Here is a 16036-nt window from a genome sequence, read left to right on the forward strand (position 1 = left end):
ATTATTATTATTATTATTAATGAAACTGCTTGTAATAATTATCATTACTACCTTCCCTGTCTACTTGCCAATGAAGACTAAGGTAAAAAGTTAAAGATTTCCTTATGCTAAATTAGTTGAACACTGCGCCATGAAGACTTCTTGGGGAGTGGATGTATAGCTCCACAGTTTTTATCGTTGGCAATGCGTAGAGGTTCAGCTGCAAGCTCCTGCCGCTTAACACGCGGCGAAGCGGTGCCCGGTAACCATTGCATAAGGAGGGTTGATGGGCGCCGGATTCAGGCTTGACTTTGTGGAGAACTATCTCTCGTCCCTACCGAGAATCGAACCCCAATTCTTCGGCCGTCCAGCGCGTTACTTCACCAACTGAGATTAGTTCTGAAATGATCCGAGATCATTCTCAAAAGTATGTCCTTGCAATATGAGACCCCATTCCATGAATTTTAGCGTCACACAGCGGCACAGAAATTCGCGGAGAAACATTCACATTTTGACCGCAGTTCCACTTGCCGATGCCATTAGACGTTGAACAGACACGCATAAAATGACATTACTTATTTCTTATCTTTTATATCTTCCCCTTTTGCGAGTGGTGTCTCCTGGAATGAGTTCTTTTCGTTCTGCGTTGACATGGTGTCCTTAACACGTCATCAAGTGAAATGATTATATCACTGGAATTGTTCCCGCCCCACCATAGCAATCAGTCAGCTCCCCGACAGATCGGCTTATTTCGTGTCGCAGTGACGTCGAGCAGATGGGGAAATAATGGTACAGGAGAAATGCCCGAATTCTATTTAGAATTGCTTATTTCCCTGAATTCCAGTTAATTGTTTCTTGGCTCATATAACGATACCTTCTTAACCCTTTCATGCATAACTATGAAGCTTTAACAGTTCTGTTGGCAAGCGATGCTTTCCTAACTATACATACAAATGTATTACTTAGCTCCTTCTCTGGCCGCGCCATAGCTCAAGCGGCTAGTCGCTGGCTTCCCACGGCGGCGGCCCGGGTTCGATCCCAGGTCTGGTCAAGTGGGATTTGTGGTGGACAAAGTGGCGACGGGGCAGGTTTTCTCCGAGTACTTCGGTTTCCCCTGCCAATCTTCATTCCACCAATTGCTCCACAATCACCCTCACCTATCATCTGCGGGGGCTGGTACAATAGGCCAGATGTGGCCGCACTACAAGGGACTTAGTCCTACCCCACTAGCAATAATAATAATAATAATATTATCTCCTCTTATTCATTTTATTTTTTTTTTCTTCGTGCATCTTCCCATTCTTTTGTGTGTTTGTTGGTTTCTGTTATTCCTTTCCCTCTTCTTTACCCTTCCTATTTTAATGTTTCTCCGTCTTCTTCTCCTTATCCTTTTCAGTCTGTTTTGTTTGTTCATCTCGTCATGTCAAAATTATTAAAGCTGTAGAAAGATAATAATTTTAAGTATCCGATTTGTTGTGTTGACACCCTTCCACTTTTAGATAAGCTAAGTGTGAATCCGAAATGAAATGTCTGAAGACTGGTGTTCGATACGCACAAAATTTTGCCTTAATTGTGATTACTACTACAACTACAATGGGAATCAGTTCATACTCTCAAATAGCAAACCATGGCCTACATATAAATTGCATTGAACTCAAGACATGTCATGACAGTATTCGTCTAAGAAACTCATTTGCCTTTAAAGCAATTTAATGGCGAAGAATGTCGTCTTGTGGGATGTGGAGCCGTGTAGATCTTGTGTGAACCGACGTTTCGGATGAACGTATCGCCTCCATCTTCAGGGTAGAAAAACCCGGGAGCGAGGAAACAGCGTGAGCAGGGGGCTTCAGACGTTCTTCCGGAACGTCGGTTCACACAAGATCTACGGTGCCACATCTCAGAAGAAGGCATTCTTTATACTCATTGCGGTGAAAACCTCAAATTTTGCAAAATAATGGTATTGTATTAAATGTAAATTCGATTAGAAAACAAATGAACAGCGACGAAGATGTGTGAAATTTGATTTATTCCAAATAAATTTGCGTTACTCTGTAAACCTATAATCCTGTGTGTCGGTAGAGACCATTCTCTTCGAAAGGAGATGGCTACTACTGAAAGAAAGTTATGACCCTATTCTTTTTATTGCTAGTGGGGTGGGACTAAGTCCCTTGTAGTGCGGCCACTTCTGGCCTATTGTACCAGCCCCAGATGACATGTGAGCGTGATTGTGGAGCAATTGGTGGAATGAAGATTGGAAGGGGAAACCCAAGTACTCGGAGAAAACCTGCCCCAGCACCACTTTGTCCACCACAAATCCCACTTGACCAGACCCGGGATCTCGAAGCCAGCGACTAACTACTAGAACTATGGCGCGGCCATGACCCTAACTAACTACGTACGTACGTAACTAACTCTGAAGCCGAGCCCTCGAGAAGCCACACAGTCCCTCTTCTACTCACGACTTTCCCATCTTATTGAGGAACCCGAAGGTTTACTACAGTGTTAACAGGAGCGCTCCGCTGGTCCCTATCCTGAGTTACATCAATCTACTCCGCACCTTCCCAACCTATTTCTCTAGGATATATCTTAATATTGTCACGAGTCCGGGGTTCTGGATTGGATGATTGGATTTATTAACACCTTGTTTTACAATTACTCTTAATCATAATCAAGTGTAGCGCCACTTCGCAAATCATTAGAACATGCTCCATTCTTGTTCTACTTCTCCGTTGTCCTCACACAACTACAACTGCCAGCTTCGGTATTCGACTCTCAATTCTTCGACACGGACCCCACGGAAAACTATTCTCTATTGTTGTCCTAGAATGAGTGTTTATTAGCCTGTTACCTAGCAATGGATATCCTGTTGTTGAAAGTGTAACTCCAGAACTGTTTACCGAGCCGTTGTCTAGCAATGGTCATGTGCGTCAGAATATTATTCTCCCACGTGCATCTACGTATTCCTAGTTGGTTATTTCCTTCTTAAAAAGAGATCCTGGCCCTCGTATATACGTTCGAATGGAACCATTGACCTCTCACTGCCCCCTTTAATTGCTGATAAAAGTGAAAGTTACAAGGGTATATAATGAGAACTATTTGTCCAACACTTGTTTTGATGTGCTATGTGCAGTACAATGCAGCAACAATTGCACTTGAAATGACCTCACGTAGTCGACATGTTCTGGGATTATTCTCATGTGAATCCCCTCCCATTACGAATATCTGCTGGCAGTTGTGCACAGATGTTCTCCGTTGCAGTGTTTGCCATTAACCGGCTTTATCTGACGGCAAATACGGGCGTGTTTGGCTCCCTCGGTAATCAAGAAATGGATAACTCCACGTTATTCAGACTTGGTTGCCTGTTGAAGAGGTTGTACAGTTAACAAGTTGTCTGACTAATAGAGACAGTTACTACAGTGAGCCTGCGGATAATCTCTGTAGTTTTGCATGTACGCGGTACAGGGGGTTATTGATAAAAGGCAGAATTTTATTCAAACTTTACTTCTTTATCTTACCAAGGAAACGTAAACATGAAAATGCATGGGGATGTATGAATGAATGTATAAAGAGTGGGACTTTTTGGCCCTTGCCCCGTGACCACAGTGATCTATTGTGCCTGAATGGAGATGTATAAATCAGCGCATTCTTAACCTTGATAATAGATGGATGTGAGTGGTCAGTTTCAAGTTCCAACCGCTTTAATCCCGGGGAAAGTGTCCCTGGTACGCATTGAATAGGAGTTTGGATGGGCTTCAGAGTCGGTGTGGACGGTTTAGAGGAGGGACAAATCTCTTGTCCCTGCCGAGAATCGAATCCCGACTTCTCGGCCGACCATCCCAGAGCTCGTCTGACCTCCCCCTGCCTCCTGGCTACACCTTTGTAAGGGTGCGAAATTTGGTATGTCTCCGTAAGATAACAACATACTAAGATATTTGAGAACAGGGAACCGAGGAAAATATTTGACCTTTGGAGAGAAGCGGTAAGAGGAGGCCGGAGAAAAGCACATAAACAGGATCTTCACGATTTAAACTGTTCACTTATCATCATCATCATCATCTTCTTTTTTTTTTTTGTTAAGATCTCTTGTGGCCTTAAATTCTGCGCTTCCCTTTTGGAAAATGTTAGCCTTCGTGTTCCTCCCAGCAATCTTAGGAACTTCTCATTGTTTGGTGTTTGTCCCTCTAATAAATACTGTTCTTCTGCTCGGTGCGCCTGCGCTGCCAACGCGGTTGGTAAAGATCTCGACATATTTGCAATCGGAACAGTTTCTGTCAATCAGATTTATAATCATTACCTAAAATTTTTAATATTATTTGTTTATAATCCTAATATTCTCTATTATACAGTTCTCATTTATCATGTTCTTGTTACTTCTCGTCTTTATTTACTTTTTCTGCATTTATACGGTTTTCGTCCAGTGCTTGTTGTAATTTGTCTTCTATTTTATGTTGTGTTTGTCCATAGTGTAATTTCCTATATCTACACTGTGCTGTGCCTGTAGTTGGCCTTGTAGCTTTTGGTTAGGCACGTAAATAATAAAGAACTGAATTGAATTGGATTATTTCCATGACATCAAGGGGGAATGTGGTGGGTCGGGTACGGATCACGCATGTGAGAGATGACAAATACATACAAAGTTTTATCTGAGGATCATGAAGGGAGGTACACTTGGGAGACCTGGGCGTACATGAAGAAATAATAATATACGAGTATCTCAGCAAAACAGTATGTGAAAATGTAGATTGGATTCATCTGGCTAAGGGTAGGGCCCATGGCGGACTCTCTGAGCAGTCCAGTAAATCTTTGTCTTCCAAGAAATGGTTTGAATGTCATAATTAACGTGGCTACTTCCAGCTTCTCAAGGATTCCCGTGAAGTGTGTTCTGTAAATAAGCAGAAATTGAAGTTACATGAGATGACGCAACCGTCGCATACATCTCCTCTAACACATAGGCGGTCCACTTGTTTATTGAATGATCTATCATGCTGGGATACTGTATCTTCATGTTCCCATATACGGGGAAGCGAACTTTGGCATTTACTGCACTCACGAGCTAAGTTGACGTTTAACTATCAGACTCTATTGTCGAAGTCCGTCTTGAGAAGCTAGAAGTTGCTCGTGTAATCGTCGAATTCAGGTGCGTTTAACCCATTAAGGACTGAATTTCTTCGAAATAATATACCAAGAGTTCTGTTAGTACGTCACAGGAAATATATTTGCGTCTCTGCTAAAAAGACAAACCGGTTAATGCTATGCAGGGAAGCAGTCGCTGTTTGCTGTGAGAACCATATGAAGCAGACAAATACACACTGCTGTCAGAATGGAGAGTTTTCATATGTCAGAGCAAATTTTACGTGTAGCCACCACTGAGCATTAAAGGGTTAAGAACCCGAAGTTTCTCTGCTGTGTTCATAAAAGCCTACCTCAAACCTACGTCTCTGGCTAGACTTTGGTGTGTATTTATCACTTCTGTGTGCCTTCTATATGTCCCCAAATCCCATTCCCTCCTTTTGACCATCTCAATATTTGTTGGCGAGTGTACATGACATCGAGAGTAACAAAATGAAGTGCGACTTGTGTCATGAATAGTGGCCATTTTGTTGCAGTACCGCCCCGAATCGACTTCGTATCATCTGATGGAACACGCAGAGGCGCAATGGAGGTAAAAAAGGGATCAGCCGTCACTTTGGAATGCCGAGCATCTGGCAACCCTGTTCCTACAATCACGTGGACAAGAAGGGTAAGCTACTGAAAAGAGCATAATAATTACATGTTGCTGCTGTTATAGATTTAGCCATCAGTTTTTACCATAGAAAGCGATTGTTATTCATAAGTTCTCTCTTCTCAATAATCAAGGAAACAGAGTCTCGTCAACCCCAGCTTTGGATTGCAAGAAATTTATCCTTACTATTTCCAGACATGTTTTTACAGACGTACGTAAGTGGGTGGACAACATTAAAATGGATCTTAGAGAGATAGGATGGGATGGTTTGGACTGGATCGGTCTGGCTCAGGATAGGGACCAGTGGGGGGCTCTTGTGAGCGCGGTAATGAACCTTCTGGTTCCATAAAATGCTGGGAATTTCTTCAGTGGCTGCACAACTGGCGGCTTCTCGAGAAGAGCTCAGCTCCGTGGTTGAGCGGGTGAGTTTTTAAAGAATCTGAGGAAGCAGTCCTTATGAAGGTTTTGAAATTTTCTATAATGAATCCACACTCAAACCTAGACATGGCATGTGCTATGGAATACGTTGCTTCCAGACTTCCACAGACTCTGAGCATGTAATTCAGCTGGCAGATCAAGTCAATGTTAGTCCAGGACTAACACGACTAAAAATCAGTTCAGAGGTGTGAAATCGTTGAGGCGTAATAGAGACATTATGACTCTTCAGTCAGACAAAGCAACTGCACGGTGATATTGGATGAATCCAAATATAAGGATAAGTTGTACACTTTGTTAGAGTCCGGAGCTTATGAATGTCCCAAAGATCCTACTGCTGAGATTAAGAGGAACGTGCAGAAACTCCTTTCTAAACATAAAACTGCTCTTCCTATAGTTCTAAAATATTAGTTGACTCCATGCTACAGCAGACCTCTACATGGTCTGCCCAAGGTTCATACACCTGACGTCACTCTCAAGCCTATAGTGAGTTCCATGGGTTCCCCTTGTTATGACCCGGCTGGTTTTTTCCATAAGATACTCAGTCCTCTTGTCGGAGAATCAGAATCCTTCGTAAAGAATTCGGGGCACTTCGTAGAGTCGTCGAAGTCTGTAAATCTTCGATCTTCTGGTACCCTCTTTTACTTCGATCTTTTTAGTCTTTTCACTAATATGCCAGTCGATGAAACCCTTCAAGTCATCAGAAATAAGCTCCATAACGATGAAATGCTGTCGGAACATTATGTCTTGCAGGTCGAAGCCATCACGGAGCTGCTGGAAGTTTGTTTGAGAACCACATATTTTCAGGTGGACAATAAGTTCTTCCAACAGAAAAGTGGCATGACTGTGGGAAACTCTCTGCCACCCATCATTAGCAGCATATACGCGGAGAATTCTGAGAAACTGGCTCTTGACTCGGTACAACACAAACCATCGCTCTGGCTCAGGTATCTTGACATATTTCTGGTCTGGTCTCATGGCCCAGAGCCGTTACAGAATTTCCTCAGCCACCCCAAAAGCACAAGGCCTTCCATCTGGTCAACTGTTAAAATAGAGTCAAGACAGTGAGAATCATTTTCTGGATGTTATGGTCGTCAGAAAAGTAACTACTTTGGCCACAAATTTAACTCACCAGGGTAGGTACCTTCCCACCTCACCTGAGGACAGAAACACATCCAGTTCCCGAAACGTCATGTTCTCTTGTTTTTAGAACACCGGACGATGAACAGAGTCCAAAACCCCATTAATTATGTGTGTTATACGCCGTCAAAATCCTTTAGAATCTACATTTACGATTTAGGCATGATTGGAAGAGGGAGACGTCTACTGTCTGCTCCTCCTCTGCTATATGGAGTTCCGCACGCCACTGCTTCCACGTTCATGTTCAGGAAATGATCCTACTTGTTCAGTTCTGTCATACATCTTACATATTGGTTTTCAGTTGGCAGACAGTTACTTGATTTCGCTCAGTGACACTCTTGCATTTTATTCCTGTTTTTGTCTGAATGGATATAGAGCCGCTTCGTGGTGAATGCTTCGCTTTTGTGCGTGTGAATGCTTGCGTATTTTTTTATACCAGCATGCCGCCCAAAGTGAGTAAACCATCCAGACAGTTTATGTTGTGTGCGGAGAGTTGTCATTTAAATCTGAAAGAGTAAATTTCACTCTTCTCTTTAATCAAGCACACGAACTCTGTTTTGGTTATAATACAGGGCATGAGGACAAGACTTGGGAGATATTTTTGTTCTCTAAAATTTTAAAGGGCTCTGACGGTTGTGTATAACAGTAAGGATTGCGAGATTTTTCGACTTTTAATCGTCTGGGATTGTGAAGGACATAACTTTACTGAAACTTGATCTGTTTCCGTTCACTTGGGGAGGTGGGGGGGGGGGGGAGAGAGACTTTATCAGGTCTGTTAGAAAGAGCTAGAGGTTCAGTGATTGAGGTTATCTCTTTCTAACAAACCAGGCAGAATAGGTGCCTGGTACTCCCTCACCTGAGGACGGAAAGAGGTCCAATTTCCCAAGCAATGTGTTCTTTAGAATACCGAGGGATATACAAAGCCCCAATCCGGCAATCCTAAGTGTTTATCTCTTACAGCTGCTGTGTAGCTGGACATTATCCATCGTCTTGTTTTAATTTAAAACACGACGTTTCGGAGACTGGATTCTGTGCCCAATCCGTAGAGCTGGTTCCTCTCGATTGGGCCCCAGCTGAATAGGTTCCACCTGAAGATGGAGATGTAATCCAGTCTCCGAAACGTCGTGTTTTAAACAAAAGGAGGACGATAGATAATGCCCAGGAAAACAGTAATTGTATTAATATATCATCGCCACAAAATTTTAGATCTTATTTAATAAGGACTTCGACAGGTTGCAAAATCGGTCAAGCAAATGGCTTTCAGTATTACGATAATATGGAGAGAGTTGCATTACCACTTGGAGGACTATCGTTTCTGTTTACAAATATACTAGAGATTATTGGAGAGATTAAGCACACGTACAGTATCTAGATTTACGCTCAGTCATGAGGCATATGTTAGACGATGAAGATTTCTTGTACCAGGGCCGCTGGAAAAATGTGGTGTACTTGATGAAAATTATACAAATGTAGAAAGTTGTGGGGAGGCTCAATGTTTTCTAGTAGCGGGAAATGTGTATATTGTCGAGCCATTATTTGAATTACATTGACAGAACCTCAATATATCGAGGAGAACTGAGTGATCTTGTTCGTGATTAGAAATTTTAAAGAAAGAAAATTTTCGGTCAGAAATTTTGGCTGACATTTTCTTAAGGTTATGGCACCGAAATGACAACCGCTTCCTCTACTTAAAACAGAAATTTCAGAGCAGCAAAACTTAATAAATATATTTAAATATACGTTTTCTCGAATAAAGTATTCACGAAATACCACTATGTTCATCTGGTTCAGTGATGAGTCCTTATGAACATCATGAAAGTAAAAGGTAAAATAATGAATTAAGCCCCACGGCATAAAGACGTATGCCGTTGGATATATAGCTCCACCATTCTTGACCTCGGCAATAGGTGGAGGTGTGTAGTCAGCTTCACGTCCCGGCCGCTGTACCCTCGGAGAAAGGGTTTCAAGTACCCATTGGATATGATGCCCCAGAGCCAGTCTCGACGCTGTGAGATAGATAAAAATGTCTTTGTCCCTGCCGGGGATTGAACACCGGCCCTCCAGCCTGTAGCTTATCGCTATACCAAATGAACTGTCCCGCTCCTGAACATGATAATGAACCTTCGAGGTCATTAAAGGTAGGGGAATTTCTTGGTTAGCTGAGTAGCTGTCTAGACACTCCAGAAGAATTCTGCTCCGTCGAGTTGCCCTTTATCAGGTTCCAGCAATATGCTGGAGCGCGCAAGTGTCTTTCTGCTGCTACAACAGAGGCCGATCCTTCCCTCTGTGCGTCACGGAGGTTCGACATTTGGTTGGTGCGCAACAGCTGCGTGGTGTGGCGCTGCTTCACATGTGAAGTCCTGGGTAAGCTTTAAGATCTTACTTGAAAGGGATTCGAGACATTGCAAGTTTGGATGTGTTGACCTCCATCTGGCCGACCAGAATAATCGTTATTGTTGTCTTAATCCCCGGTCTGTTGATGTTTCCCAGCAATGTCAACGTCCATCCGCTTTCTCTTCCTTTTGTTTCTTTAATGGCTAAAGAAGGGGCACAGACGAGATTGCAGCTTGGTTCACTTTGAAGTTATTTCAGTCGATTGTACTTTGTTTTTATTGGGAGGCCATCCCATGGCGGATGCGAATTCAGATTCTATCAGAAATACCACTATGTCAGCAAGAAGGTAAATTTTTATGAGGTTTTTGGTTGTCACGGCAGTGGTTATTGTTATTACGGCTTCTGAAATGTGACGTCATGTAGTTACAAAGCCACGTACCGCAATTTCTTCTTCTCTGAAGATGGAGGCGGCAGGTTCAATAGGTTGGTATCCATCTATCGAGCAACACGGCTTCACATCCCAGGAGACCATAATCTCAGTATGTTTCTTGTGCAGTTTCTGTAGGGACTTCTGATATTATACCATCGTGTTTGCTTTCACAGTGACATTCCAAATTAATTTTATGCTTGAAGTATCGTACAGACATCGAACCACTGCAGTTCACACAACCTTTTATTGTGGCATGACGACGGTATAGTTTAACAACCAATCCGTCCGTTCCTAGGCAACGGGATGGTAAAGATTTTCCGCGGCAACGGATGCACACACAACAATAGAGGAACTGTCGGGCCATTGCTAGACAACGCGCTGCTTTCTGTTTGATCTATGCCGAGTTTATATAACGGCCATGAGGCTCGTATTATATTGGGGGCCCTCCAGTTTGGCGGAGACTTGAATCTCAGACAGTAAAATGTGGTCATGATGCCCCCGCGGCTCGGACCAGAAAATGACTGCGCTGGCCAGTACCAGGAACAATTGTAAACGACAGACCAATCCTCTCGTCAGAGAGGATGTCACATAAGGACTATAACCGCAACTGTTCATTTGGAAAATAAAATTACTGGTCGTGAGTCTCAAGGGGATTGTCGCCAAGACGAAGTGATGGGCGGTAAATCGCTAGTCGTAAAGTAACTCTGACTCTGAGATGTGACAAAGATGTAACAGTCTTAAGCTTGGTGACTGTTCAGCAGATGGCAGCCTCTATAACATGAGCTATGCCCAACCTAGACTGACAAAAGCCTTGTATATACTGTACATACATTTCTAGTAGAGTTATATATAAAATGGTGAATAGTAAGTATCCACAAGGAACCAGACTCTTGACAACTGACTATTTTTTTTATTACTAGTGTAATGGGACTAAGTCCCTTGTACTGCGGCCACTTCTGGCCTATTGTACCAGCCCCAGATGATAGGTGAGGGTGATTGTGGAGCAATTGGTGGAATGAAGGTTGGCAGGGGAAACCGAAGTACTCGGAGAAAACCTGCCCCGTCGCCACTTTGTCTACCACAAATCCCACTTGACCAGACCCGGGATTGAACCCGGGGCGCCGCGGAGGGAAGCCTGCGACTAACCGCTTGAGCTGTGGCGCGGCCTTTGACAACTGACTATGTAGAATGCCGACATTTGAAGTTGTAAATAAAAATGACATGTACCATTGATTGTGACCGCTGTAACTGACATACCCGTTCTGTCGTCAAAGAGGGCGCCCCACATCGGCAAAACCGCCACTGCCCGACAGTAACAGAAATCAGGTCTTGGGCCCCAGATGGGGCTTAACACCAACGCTGTAAGTGCTGAACAGCTGGAGAGAAGCTTGTGGGGAGACAGATCAGAAACCGGCCTGCAAAGTTACATACTTTGGATATATGACGAACTTTACTTCGTTGGAACCTGTGCCTGCTGAAATTAGGCACTTCTATGAAGCTTTGCTATTTTACGGAAAGAACGTCAAAATACTATTATAACATCGTCGAATTTCATTAATTGAATTCATAGAACAAGGCCTTTGTAACATGAGCCTCTCACTTAGGAACACGAGAAAGACGTTTGACAAATTTTAGGGTAGGCTTTACCTTAATTGCCTATCATTATTTAAATTGATCGTCATTTTTTGGGGGCGGACAGATTCATCCATATTTTTCCCTTCTCCATTTTATTTCCCATTTATATTCCTTTGCTTCAAGCAAAGTGAATAAAATGGTTTATTTTCCAGAGCTAAATTGCATAATGGTCTGCAGAGAAGCAGTGCAAATACAGAGAGATATTATCTCGAGAATTGACAGAATCTCCACATTTTCAGTAGCTTCATCCAATTCTTTATAGATGGAAATAATCTCGAACGATGGCATTATTTCTCCACTGTCTATGTTTATTGGCTTAAACAATTTTGTTCCTGCAAAATAGTGACCGTGCATATAAATCTCTTTGACACATTTGATACAGCACATGGAACAATAACTTATATAACACAATAAATATTATTAGGGATATTCTAATACCTCCATGGCAGAGATTCTGTCATGAGAAGTTTGTAACAACACGGATGATCAAGAAATCAGAAGCTTCATCAACTTTATCACGAAACGTCGCCATTTGGTCCTGTTCCAAGACAAATACATCTAGTCCCCAATTTCACACTATAAGTCTCTAATATCCATTTTACTTTTATATTCGCATCTAAGCTTGTCTCTCCAAATTTGTCACTACTCTTGATTTTTGTACCAGAGTGTACCAAAATGCTCATTTCTCCCCTTGAGAACTATAGGTACTTCCCCTTTCATTAAGGAGTTAAGGCAGGGTTAGATGAAACGTAAGTATTTCGCTAATTTGAGATGAAACTGAAATTGTTTTCAGTCTTAGATATACATATTGGGCGCCATTTATATGGAAACATGTGCATATGTAGTGTACAGGCTTCATAAAATCGTTCCGTTTGTCCTGCATTTTGTGCCTTGTGTTATTCGCTGTCAGTTTCGTGTATGACCGCGACACGACTGCCTTGAAAGGCTGTGCCCACAGTATTCAGTGGAAACTTTCTGTTAGGTTTCTGTGTACAAATGGGTGGCCAGCATTCGACAAAATAAACCCCTCATGGCTCCACAGGCAAGTGAAAGCTGGTCTCTCTCTATCACTATCCTTTCACTTTCTCATCTTTGTACGTAACAATAGATATTGTCATAAGTAAGTAGGTGATAATAATGTACTTTACACAAAAAGATACAGAGCTATAGCCATCCCTGTAACAGGCCTCGACGACCCATAGGGTTGCGAGACTTCGAGGCTCCCATATTTTCTCTAGACAATTGGCTCATAGATGCCGATAAGGTTGTTAACCTTAGGCGCCGGCCGCTTTTAACCACCAGAAAGATTCATGATACTCACTTCTGTTAGACGCTGAGTCGACCCCAGAGCCATAAGGATGCTGGAAGGTTAAAGTAAATTGAAAAAATCTACCTCATCGGTACTCAAACCCACGAACTTCCGGCTTGTAACATAGTGCCTCAACCAACTACGCTATAGCGTATAATAATATGATTCATATCTGAAACAAATTCCTGAGTGTACTTTCAAAAGCTGATACTCAGCAGGTTAAGAAATGTTTATTTGTTCAGCCTTTAGAGGTTAATAACCTTCTGAATGAAAGCGCACCTTTCTACCCTTTCCTGAAGAAATTGAATCGTGATCTCAATTTTACTCCAGATTTGTTTATGCTAGATTATATTATTATCTTCCCATCTATACGTAGGTCTTCTTCTTGTTATTTTCCCTTAACACAAGTCTTTTTGAGCATTCCGCATCGCCATGTCACTTCTGTCTCATCCTGCTTGAGTTGGTTACCATGCTAATATTAGTTTACATACTTTCGTCTTTAATGAAACTTTGTTTGCAATTTCTCCGTAATTTAAAATAATATCAAAATCACAATTAAACTGCTACATGTTTCGGCCCTAGTTTGCCATCCTCAGGCAACTGTTGATTCGTTGAAATTCCTACACTGCATTACTTCTTAAGCTGATATATTCCAGTGTTATTGCAATAAGTAAGGCCGAAACATGTAGCAGTTTAATTGTAATTTTAATGTAATTTTAAATTAAGAGGAAATTGCAAATAAAGCTGCATTAAAGACGGAAGTAAGTGTATAAAGTGTTACACCAATGCAGGAGGATGCTGAATTACAGTGTTATTAATATTAGGCAAAGAGTGTGAGGCGTGAAGTTCCTCATTACTTATTCTTCGCCAACTTCCAGTTAGATTCTCTGTCTTAGGCAGAATTACTCTCGTGAGCATTTTGCTCTTCAGTACTTAAATTGATACGAGACTTGAGGTTTCTTTGGTTCTAATTCCTCTCACGGCGATAAATTATTAAGACCTACAGCAGTTCGACGCCGTGGCTCCAAGGTGCCACGTTCTGTAGACTGAAATCCTCAGTGTTTTCTCCCTCATACAGACACAGATGTTAAGTCCTCTACCTTGGCCGCACCATAGCTCAAGCGGTTAGTCGCTGGATTCCCATCGCGGCGGCCCGGGTTCAATCCTGGGTCTGGTCAAGTGGGATTCGTGGTGGAGAAAGTAGCACTGGGGCGGGTTTTCTCCGAGTACTTCGGTTTCCCCTGCCAATCTTCATTCCAACAAATTCTCCATCATCATAGTAACCCGGGGCAGATACAGTAGGGCAATCAGTGGCCACCGTGCCCAGTGAACCCAGTTGGACTCAGCCCCCCCCTTAAGCGAATTAAAAAAAAAACCTTTACCTTGCTCTTCATGCAGAAGAGCGATATAGCTACCGCGCTATAACTTAGACTTGTAAACATTACTTTGTCATCGCCATGTACCAAGTTTAGTTCCAGTACAAATAAATTCGGATTGTGGTCGTCAGAACAGTACTTCTGATTTTCCCTACAAATTATGCATCCACCAATACTCCATGCAAATGGAACACCGCTCGTAAGATATACGGTACACTTGAGAAACCAGTGCGATATAACGTCATTCCTCATTTGGGGGGCATAATTTCCGACCTCACTCTTGTTTTCATTCAGAAAAAATGTTGTTCTGCGCGTTTTACGAAGATAATATTGTAAGCTGAAATATAATCCCGAATTATGAATGCAAATAATAGGCCATATATGTTTTCTGGATTGGTCAGTGAAGTGACTGGTTCTTGTAGGACGATCGCGGTTCGATTCCCAGCACAATATAGTCATAAATCTCCTATTTACATTTATTTATTTATTTATTTATTTAAATTTATCGGCTTATATTTTTGTTTGTCGAAGACTTTGGAAAATTAAAAATTCCGTCTTCTGGGATGTGGCCCGTGTAGATATTTTTAAGTGAAGTTTCGGAGGAACGTATCGCCTCCATCTTTATGGTTTAAGAAATCCGCGAGCGATGAACCAGCGTGAGCAGGTGTCTGTAGACCTGCAGGTTAACAAAACACAATTTTGGTTTACAAAATATCTACGCGGCGCCACATCCCGGAAGACGGCATTCCTCATAGTCACGGCGTGAAAACCTCAAATCCTACACTTTGAAGAATATTCGTTTTTTAAAACACATTATTTCCCCCAAAACAGAAATGGGTGTTGTGGTACGTCTCTTGTGTTGCCCCATTGTGCCCCTGGTACTGGAAACGTATTCTCTTCAGGTCAGATGCTCTCACTCACCCACACACTCATGCGAGGGCCTTCAGAAAACTTCGAACTATGGAGAACTCCGGTTAGGCATCGCGCTAATTCAAAGTACAGCTATCTTGTTTGGTTTCTGTTTAGTATATGGCAAAACAGTATAATAACAGAAGGTTTGTTAGATTCGTTGTTCTCCCACCGGTGACTCCCTCCTGGGAATTCACGCCTTAAAGCCCGGTAGAAGCCTACTGACGTTTCGGAGTAACATATTGCTGCAATCTTAGAGTTTTAATGTTAACCCGCCTACTTGTTAATGGTTTCTTGTTCGGCTTACTCCTTTGTTCTAAAGAAGGAAGTAACACCTACCGGACTACACGGCGTTACAAAATAGAACTCATAAAAATAATGATTCTTTTGAGATTGCTTAATTTAATGGTAGTTTCATTGAAATTGTAAGCATTATTTTTCTACTTAACTATTGAACTTTGTGTGACGGGTTATATATATATATGTGCGTGTGTGTGTGTGTGTGTGTAAAACACGTTATTCAGTAACTTTAAATTTAAAAAATCTGTTTACATTTTCCGAATGATATTATCACACACAAATATATTGTGACATGTTGCGCAAAGGAGAACCCCCCACCAGCAGTGACGCGGCGGGTGAGTCAGCGATCCCCTCTCCCTCCTCCGCAAGGTAACGTAACTGTGACGCAACAGGATTGTTACGGTAGTAACAGCGGTTACTACCGCTAGCGTTACTAGCAACACAGCGCCAGGCAACAAGGGTGCCTC

At 42.3% G+C, this 16036-nt stretch overlaps 1 protein-coding gene across 2 annotated transcripts in view; it reads left to right on the top strand.

Moving 5' to 3' along the window:
* Positions 1-16036, top strand: part of LOC111866356 (limbic system-associated membrane protein) — a 434138-nt gene that overhangs the window by 168022 nt on the left and 250080 nt on the right. For both annotated transcript variants that reach the window (XM_023855221.2, XM_023855222.2), the window contains exon 3: positions 5586-5719. In XM_023855221.2, coding sequence (XP_023710989.1) covers positions 5586-5719 — 134 coding nt within the window. The remainder of the gene's footprint in view (positions 1-5585; positions 5720-16036) is intronic.

Source organism: Cryptotermes secundus, unplaced genomic scaffold, assembly GCF_002891405.2.
Source record: "Cryptotermes secundus unplaced genomic scaffold, Csec_1.0 scaffold100, whole genome shotgun sequence".
Classification (NCBI taxonomy): domain Eukaryota; kingdom Metazoa; phylum Arthropoda; class Insecta; order Blattodea; family Kalotermitidae; genus Cryptotermes; species Cryptotermes secundus.